The sequence below is a fragment of the Penaeus chinensis genome, chromosome 14, assembly GCF_019202785.1.
Source record: "Penaeus chinensis breed Huanghai No. 1 chromosome 14, ASM1920278v2, whole genome shotgun sequence".
NCBI classification, from domain to species: Eukaryota; Metazoa; Arthropoda; class Malacostraca; order Decapoda; family Penaeidae; genus Penaeus; species Penaeus chinensis.
The window spans coordinates 5,889,353-5,899,352 of record NC_061832.1 but is presented as its reverse complement, the minus strand read 5'-3'; the positions used below and the strand labels follow the sequence as shown (position 1 = coordinate 5,899,352).

The following is a 10,000-nucleotide window of genomic DNA, read 5'->3' as shown; positions in this document are numbered from 1 at the left end:
GGATAGGTGGTTTGGTGGGGAGCGAGAGAGCGAGAGAGAGAGCGAGATAGAGAGAGAGAGAGAGAGAGAGAGAGAGAGAGAGAGAGAGAGAGAGAGAGAGAGAGAGAGAGAGAGAGTGAGAGAGAGAGCGAGCGAGCGAGAGAGCGAGAGAGAGAGAGCGAGAGAGAGAGAGCGAGAGAGAGCGAGAGAGAGAGAGAGAGAGAGAGAGAGAGAGAGAGAGAGAGAGAGAGAGAGAGAGAGAGAGAGAGAGAGAGAGAGAGAGAGAGAGAGAGCAATAATAACTTTACTATCGTACACAAAACCAAAATACCCAGAAATCACCCGCTAACAAAAAAGTGACATCCTTAACAAGGCAAAAAAAGTTATTTCTGGCATTGCTTCTTTGGCGAAAAATAAACACATTTACACGAATTTGCGCAAATTTTTTTTCTCCCTCTCCCTCTCCTTCTTTCATCCCCTTTTCCTTATCATTGTTTTTTTTGTTTTTTTGTTTTACCCAAATCCCTTATTACTGTACCACTGTCTGGCCATGTACGTTATATAGAGCAACTGTATTCCTAGATATGTCGTTTCCTTGCCGTGAGGTTCGAGCTCGAGGCGAAAGCATTTTCAAGACTGCCGCGGCGGGGAATTGAACTCGGGACCACGTGGGTCGGAGTCTAGTGCTCTAACCACTGGACCATCACGGCAGTCATATACACATGTATACACACGCACACACACATACAAACACAAACACCCACACAGACACACACACATATATATACATATATATATATATATGTATATGTGTATGGATGTGTATATATATATGCGTGTATATATATATATATGTATATATATATATATATATATATATATTTGGAATCCATGCACGAGCATGTTTGTGTGTGCGGGCGTATCCCTTTCTCATTCAACTACTCTCTCTCATGCTCATTCTCCTCTGTCTGTCTGTCAGTCTGTCTGTCTGTCTGTCTGTCTGTCTGTCTGTCTGTCTGTCTCCTTCCATCCCACTCCACCAACCTAACCTTCCCTCCCTTTATGTACCTTCCTATTTCCGTGCATGACACACTTCTGTCGATTGATGCGTTCAACCAGTTCAAACACGCCCGTAATGACATGGACGCTGCATCAAGAAGAGAACAAACACCACTCATATCGCTAGCCCAAGGTATCAGGTATTATCACCATTCTTATCACCATCTTTTATCTTTTTATTACATTCTTCTTCTTCATCACTCTCCTCACCGTTTCCCCCTTTTTTTCAACGATTCACGCAACAAACGGCACTTTTTCATAGGGCAAAGTGTTCCAATAAATTCCTTATCGCAGGAGACAAACATCCATGCTTTTATCTTATCGGTGGTATCAACCACGTATCACTTGATGGCTTTATGATAAGATGGAGGGAGGGGAAGCGGCGGGGCAACTAGATTATATATATGTGTGTGTGTGTGTGTGTGTGTGTGTGTGTGTGTGTGTGTGTGTGTGTGTACATTTTTTTTTCTTTTACAGCCATTCATTCCACTGCAGGACATAGGCCTCTCTCAATTCACTATTGAGAGGTTATATGACAGTCACCCTTGCCTGATTGAATGCCCTTCTTAATCAATCGCGGTTCGGCGCGCAAACAATTGTGCCACGGCGGTGACTTCCCCTACGACACCTGCGTCTGACTGCTCAAGGCGATATGTCGTTTTCTCGGGCTCGAGCCAGCAGTCAGAGCGCAGGCATTTTTACGACCGCCGAGATGGGGAATTATATATATATATATATGACCGCCGCGATAATCAAGTGGTTAGAGCACTGGATTCCGACCCTCATGGTCCCGAGTTTTCTCGGGCTCGAGCCAGCAATCAGAGCGCAGGCATTTTTACGAAAAAAAAAAAAAAATATATATATATGCATATATATATATATATATATATATATATATATATATATATATATGTGTGTGTGTGTGTGTGTGTGTGTATATATATATATATATATACACATATATATGTATATATACATATATATGTATATATATACATATATATGTGTATATATATGCATATATATATATGTATATATATACATACATAAATAAATTAATCCATTTAAGCCTCACCATCAAAAAGAAAACAAAAATTATACCACTAACATATACCGATCTATCCTACCCCACTCCAAGACCTCAAGAAACAACAAGTAATTATCCGAATAAACAAAAGCGTATTCCACTTTCCATCCGCCTCGTCAACCTTCCTCTTCCCTAAAGTTACCATGGCAACGGGAAATTACCTATGACACTCAGGGAGATGAGAATGGAAGCTGGCCTAAGATCTCCACGGGTTATCTGATGATGCTTAGGACAGGAACACAGCATCCCTCGTAAGGCGGGCGTGGAAACGGCTCGTTCGTTGCTTTTGATGTTGCTGTGCTGTACAAAAGCTTCGTTCGTTTTTGACGGTTTTTGTTGTTGCTCTAGTAGTAGTAGTAGTGTTAGTGGTAGTAGTAGTACTGATAGTAATGGTAGTAGTAGTAGTAGTAGTAGTAGTAGTGGTAGTGGAGTAATAGCAGTAGTGGTAGTGGTAGGAGTAGTAGTAGTAGTGATAGTGGTAGTAGTAGTAGTGATATTGGTAGTAGTAGTACTAATAGTAATGGTAGTAGTGGTGATAGTGGTAGTGGTAGTAGTGGTGATAGTGGTAGTGGTAGTAGTAATACTAGTAGTAATGGAAGTGGTAGTAGTATTATCAGTAGTAGTGGTAGTGGTACTGGTAGTAGTAGCAGTAACGGTAATAGTCCTTTTATCTCCCCTCCCTCCTTTTCTCTCCTCTCACTCCCTCCCCCTCCATCTCTCTCTCTCTCTCTCTCTCTCTCTCTCTCTCTCTCTCTCTCTCTCTCTTCCTCCCTCCCTCTCTCTCCCTTTAAAATAATAAAACTGATTGTTTTTCGACTTGATTCAACAACACACTGATCGTGTTTTTGCATATCAGAGAGACAACTCGAGCATTCCAAAGGAGATACACACACACATACACATACACATACACACACACACACACACACACACACACAGTTGTACACACACACACACACACACACACACACACACACACACACACACACACACACACACACACACACACACACACTCACACACACATATATATATATATATATATATATATATATATATATATATATATATACATTATATCACCTGTCCTGGGTATGACGTTAAACCTTATCCAGGCAGAGTGGGAAGATCGTGCGTGGGGTTAGATAGTCCCGCCAAACTTCTACAAAATGCGCAAAAATGATCATTAATACTCACTCTGTGCCATAAAACCGAGCGGCCCTTTGGGTAATTGAGGATTTCAGGGACAACCAGCCAAAGTTTAAATGGCAGCAGGACAGTAAATTTCATAGCAGGAACTGCGGACAAAGAAAGAATCTTGGGGTCTTCTTTGTCTGACTACTCTCCATGATATGAGAGCCACGGCGGTTTATTTTGAACATTCCGTTTGATGATGATGATATATATCACATGTCCTCTACATCACTCAACCCCCCCCCCCCTCCCCTTCCCCTCGTCAAAGATAAGGTAGCTTGATAAAGCAAATTGCAGTCCCTTTCTTATTTTCCTACGAGGGTGTGGTCGCCTCGTAGAAACTTTAATCAACTTCAAGCTCAATTTTCGTCACACTCTTTTCACCAATCTATATATTCTTTAAATTAGTTAAACCATCTTGTGGCCCCTTGCCATACATGGTCGAAGGTCTAAAGGATTGAGTAGCCACAGTATACGCATAAAACATTATACCCCAAGAAGCAGAAGGAAACTAGAAACGAAATGCAAATCACCTTGAAAACGATTTAGTGTTCTGGGGAGGTTACGTTGCTAACGTTAGATTTGGAGTCGTTGATTGAGTACTCTTTGGCGGAGATTTTATCATCTGGGGCGGTTGCGTAGCATGCGGCATTCCTGGAGCCATGGATGTATTTTTCTGGGGCGATTACTTAGCTTTTGTTAGAGCTGAAGTCGATGCTTTCAAAGCCAAGTCTCACAATGGCCTTTAACTTCCCTTGGCTACGGAACTGGAACGTGCCGCCTTCAGAAACCTGCTCGTACCGCAGCACCAGCTTCGAAGAGGAGGAAGGCCAGCCCTTGGTCTCGTGAGGCGTCGCAAACAGACGGAACTCCAGGCAATCGGAGTCTCTGAACGTCCCGGGGAGCTCCAGACTGAAACTGTGGCCGACCGTATACCTTCCTTGTAGGGGAAAATTGAACTTTTATACCCCTATGATTTTCGTGAACCGGCAACAACAATACCGAATCTTCACTCTGCTCACTGTGCAACGGTTGAACTTACATTCTGATTTCACACACACACACGCACATACCGAGGCAGTTTTAACGCTAGTAATGAGTAACGAGTAATGAGTAATGTGTGTGTGTGTGTGTGTGTGTGTGTACAACTGTGTGTGTGTGTGTGTGTGTGTGTGTGTGTGTGTGTGTGTGTGTGTGTGTGTGTGTGTGTGTGTGTGTGTGTGTGTGTGTGTGTGTGTACAAGTGTGTGTGTGTGTGTGTGTGTGTGTGTGTGTGTGTGTGTGTGTGTGTGTGTGTGTGTGTGTGTGTGTGTGTGTGTGTGTGTGTGTGTGTGTGTATGTATGTGTGTGTGTGTTGTGTGTGTGTATAAGTATGTATAAATAGCTTCCACGTGGTGTACAAAAGCACGTATACGCGTGGCTTCACCGCAGGCGCCCCAACGTGCCCCACGCCCCCCCACACCAGTACTTAAGGCTCAGGATGACCCAGGTCAGTCTCAGTCCTTTCAGAGTCCTGGCGACCGCTGCGGGTCAGGCTGGCTCCCGCCACGCCCCCCCCTGCGGGCAGACCCAGCACTAAGACTTACGAAGACTTGTATCCGTGTGAATATCTGTGTTGCTTACGCTTCTCAATAAAAGAGGTTAAGCCAACCGTCCGTTTCACTACTCCTGATAAACTATATGTTTAAGGTGTCATTTAAATACCCTTTACAGTGTGTGTGTCAACAATACGTAGCAAGAGTGTGTACGTGTGTGTGTCAACAATACGTAGCAAGAGGGTGTGTGTGTATGTGTGTGTGAAAAATCTTATGTACATGAGTATGTTTACATGTGTGATATGTGTGTGTGTGTGTCTTCCAGTCTATCAATATATCTGACTTTCTGTCTGTCTGCCTGTCCGTCCGTCCGTCCGTCCGTCGTCCGCGTGATAAATAGTTAGTCAGGCATGATAGGAGAGTTAAGTGAAGACTGTATGGATGAGCGAGGAGAGAGAGAAAGGCGAGAAATGAAGAACTTGAAGTTGATCAGAGTTCCTACGACCACACCCTCGTAGGAAAAAGGGAGAGAGATTGTAATTTGCCTTATCAAACTGCCTTATCTGTGACGAGGGGGGAGGGGGAGAGAGTGATGTAGAGGACATGTGATAGGAGAGAGAGAGAGAGAGAGAGAGAGAGAGAGAGAGAGAGAGAGAGAGAGAGAGAGAGAGAGAGAGAGAGAGAGAGAGAGAGAGACAGACAGACAGAGAGAGCGAGAGAGCGAGAGAGAGAGAGAGAGAGAGAGAGAGAGAGAGAGAGAGAGAGAGAGAGAGAGAGAGAGAGAGAGAGAGAGAGAGAGAGAGAGAGAGACAGACAGACAGACAGAGAGAGAGAGAAAGAGAGAGAGAAAGAGAAAGAGAGAGAGAGAGAGAGAGAGAGAGAGAGAGAGAGAGACAGAGAGAGAGAGAGAGATGGGGGGGGGGGGGGGGGAAACAAAAGAAAGAGAATAAGAGAGAAAACATAAAAAAATGCGAAAGCCGGAAGAGAGAAGGACATCACCGTTCGCTCGTTCACATCCTTTTTAAAGAAAGAAAAACATCCTCAACGCGTGTTTGTGCGCGTGTGCGTGTGCGTACACCGGTGCAAGTGCGTGTGCGTCAGCAAACACCTGAACAATGAACAGGTAAACACGGGTAATAGTCCTGCCTAAGGTGTCTTCTGTGACCGGCACGGATGAAAGGAGAGGGCGGGGAGAAAAATATCTGAAAAGTATGAAGAGGTAAAGAGTATGAGAAGATGGAGACAGGCGGGAAGAGGGAAAGGGAAGGGAAAGGGAAAGGGAAAGGGAAAGGGTAAGGGAAAGGGAAAGGGGGAGGGGGAGGGGGAGAGAAGGAGAGAGGGAGGGAGGAAGGGAGTCCATATTCCCTCTTTCTCTCTCTCTCTCTCTCTCTCTCTCTCTCTCTCTCTCTCTCTCTCTCTCTCTCTCTCTCTCTCTCTCTCTCTCTCTCTCTCTCTCTCTTTCTCTCTCTCTCTCTTACTTTATCTTCAACTTCCTCTTCCTCAGTAGAGACAATATGGACTCTCGGTCCCTTTAAATCAGCTTCCAATAGTTACCATGACGACCAGCATCACGCTAAGTTATAGCACCTATTCCGTATTAAAATGATCAAGAAATAAATAACACAACGACCATACTGACATGCAAAAAAATTATATGTATATATATTTGTATACATACATATATCTTCAACAAAGATTTTGTTTGATCGGTGGAGATAAATGATTCAACATGTTGATGGTCTTAAGCTAGGATCGATCCTTGTGCGCGCGCGCGTGTGTGTGTGAGAGCGCGCACACACGTGCTTATCTATGTTCATGAGCTTTTCCGCGCACTAGCATATACGTGTCCAGGAGGTCTTTCAGTATGTATGTCACAATAAAAGAGAAGTGTACTGCATGCATGATTACGTGTGTACAGGTATGTGTGCATTGGACATGTTTCTCACGCGCGACTACTGGCACGAGTGGCCAGGCTACTGCGTGCGTGCTCAACTTTGCAACCATCTGCATGATACCATCTCGCCACGAACAGTTACCCAAATCGAGCCACACGATAATATCATAATGACAAATCGTGCATGAACAAATTCACACCCACGCTTACAGGTAAACAAACGTATTCATAGGAATGGGTACACGAATGCACGAAGGTACCCACGCATGCATGCACGCGTGAGCACACACACACACACACACCACAACAAACACGTAGACAAATGAACAAATAACTGAACATAAAAAGACGAAGATCCACCAATTAAAAGATCAGCGCCGTGCTAATCCAGGTCAGGGCAGCACAGCTTGACCCGGGTGGCATAGCAGGCACCAGCATTCCAGTACAGTTCGATATTCCAACACGGAGGTTTATAAAAGAACATCGCCTCTCATTCCCTCTCCCTCCTTCCCTGCACTTCCCCAACTCCCCTCTCTTCCCTCTTCTCTTTTCCCTGTCCCCCTCTTCCCTTTCCCCTCTCTCCTCTCTTCTCTTCCCCCTTCCACGCACACACCCTGCGCTGGTCCTTCGCTGTAAGGAAAAGCAGAGAAATGAAGAAAAAGGAGGGAGGTGAGAGGACCAAGAACAGAAAAGAAGGAGGAAGGGAAATATATATATAAGAGATTATAACAGCGACGTCCATAATACTAAAAACAACAGGGATAACAACAACAGTTTCAGTAAACCGGTATTAATAAGATCGTTTATTATTCTGTATTACCTCCCCCCCCCCCAAAAAAAACAAAAAAACATCCAGTTATCACCTGATACATACGAATGATAGAGATCATCACAATGTTTTTTTATGGAAAAGTATAGTCGGTAGAAAGGATTTTCATGGAAAGAGAAAATAATAAAAGAAATGAAGGAAGAAGACAACGAATTTTATGAAACAGGAGAATAAGAAAAAAAGAAAATAAAAAAAGGAAAATGTCAATAAAGAAGATAATGAAAACAGTATCTCCCAAACAAGAACGATGATGTGAAAGTTGGCGGCCTGGCCCTTAGAGTTTCTCCTCCGTCGAATAAAATAACACGCCGAAACAACACAAACAAAATAATAACGATAACAACTCCAGCGGTAATTGAGCTGTTGCAGAGAGATCTATTACCCCCCTCCCCGCGACCCCTCGGTACCCCCTGATCCCTCTTTTAAAAGGTCACTTCATCAGAGGGGGGCAGAAGGGGAGGGAGTTAGGGAGTGAGCAGAGGGGAGGGGGCAGAGGGGAAGGGGTGAGGGTTGCAAGGGGAGGGAGTGAGAGAGGGAAGTGAGTGAGCAGAGGGGAGGGGGTGAGGGGGGGCAGAAGAAGAGAGTGAGGAGTCAGTAGTAGTGGTAGTGGTAGTGGAAGTGGTGGTGGTAGTAGTAGTAGTGGTAGTGGTAGTGGTAGTGGTAGTGGTAGTAGTAGTAGTAGCAGTGGTGGTGGTAGTGGTGGTAGTAGTGGTGGTAGTAGTGGTATTGGTAGCAGTAGTGGTAGTGGTAGTGGCAGTGATGGTATTAGCAGTAGTGGCAGTGGTAGTAGTAGTAGTGGTAGTTGTGGTGTTACTGCTGTTTTTCTGTTTTTTCTAGTAAAGCATAGAAGCTACATTTCTGCTGTTAATACTACTGTAGTCGTTATTGTTGTGGCAAAATTTAATCTTTGTTATAGTTGATGCTGTTCTTGTTATTGTTTTTATTTTTGTAGGTAAGTCTGAAAAAAATACTTTCAAAGTCAATTTTGTTTTCGTTACCACTGCAACCGTTGTTAGGGTGTTTCAAATCAATCTATAGACTTGTAGTTGCTGTATTAACAGTATTCTGATTTTCTGTCATTCCGCCTGGAGATCGTATTCTTGTATAACAAATTTAATAACTATTATTTACAGCTTTTAGTATTGTCTGTGTTCTTCCCTCACTTGATCAATATTACGTTCCATGAAAATTCAAGAAAAAACTGAACTGAATTCCCCAAAGGTCCACACCTAAAAATATAACTTTCCATCTTCAAGAAAAAAAAAAAAAAAAAAAAAAAAACGCACGTACATTCGAAGGATTTCCTTCCGTATGTTTTACATAAATTGGGAGTTATCCATTGATTTGTGAGAACATGCAAGGGGCCCAGGGATCATAAATATAAAGCTGAGGTTGATTGGAAATGCACATGATGCTTAAGAGCTATTAAGGTGAATAACTGAAGAATAACAAGGAAATAAATTAGTGATTATAAAAGAAAAGTAAATATATGAAGGAAAACACATGAAAAATAATAAAAGAAGAAAAGAAGAAGAGGAAGAGGAGGAGGAAGAAGACAACAAAGAGGAAACGCAAAGAAGAAGAAAAAGAATAGGAAGAAGAAACCAATAAAGAAGAAACATAGAGAAGAAAAATAAGAAAATAATAAGATTAATAATAATAATAATGATAACAATGATAATAATAATAATAAGAAGAAAAAGAGGAAGAAGAAGAAGAAAAAGAAGAATAAGCAGAAGCCAATAAAGAAGAAGAAGAAGAAGAAGAAAAAGAAGTAGTAGAAGAAGAAACAACATTCGTACTAAAAAGCATACAGATGAAAGGAGCAGAAAACGAAGCAGCATTAAAACCCACCGACTCACACCGGAGGACATTCCTACCATCACCGACGCGAAGCTTGACGAATTCCTTGGCCGCTGCTATTGCGTACGTGACTTGGTCTTTACACAGGGGCGGCTAACCCGTGATCCTTCCCCAGGGGAGTAGATGGATAGGTAATCACTGGTGTGGTTCTCAACCCATCATATCTACGATAGACTTACCCAATATGTGCAAATCCGCATGCGTTTTCATGCGTGCGCGCGAGAAATATATATATATATATATATATATATATATATATATATATATATATATATATATATATATATATGTGTGTGTGTGTATGTGTGTGTGTGTGTGTGTGTGTGTGTGTGTGTGTGTGTGTGTGTGTGTGTGTGTGTATGTGTGTGTGTGTGTCTGTGTGTGTGTGTGTACGTACGTATAATATATATATATATATATATATATACATATATATATATATATATATATATAATCAACCAAGCCATTCATTCCACTGAAGGACATAGGCCTCTCACAATTCACTATTGAGAGGTTATATGGCATTGTCACCCTTGCCTGATTGGATGCCCTTCCTAATCA

At 42.7% G+C, this 10,000-nt stretch overlaps 1 protein-coding gene across 3 annotated transcripts in view; it reads right to left on the bottom strand.

Moving 5' to 3' along the window:
• LOC125032544 (echinoderm microtubule-associated protein-like 2) overlaps positions 1-10,000 on the bottom strand; it is a 131,504-nt gene that overhangs the window by 60,273 nt on the left and 61,231 nt on the right. Inside the window, exon 1 of one of the 3 annotated variants that reach the window (XM_047623750.1) lies at positions 3,323-3,347. The exons of the other annotated variants lie outside the window; for them this stretch is intronic. Coding sequence (XP_047479706.1) covers positions 3,323-3,332 — 10 coding nt within the window. The 5' untranslated portion in view covers positions 3,333-3,347. Of the gene's footprint in view, positions 1-3,322; positions 3,348-10,000 lie in introns of those variants that run through there. 3 annotated transcript variants of the gene reach the window in all.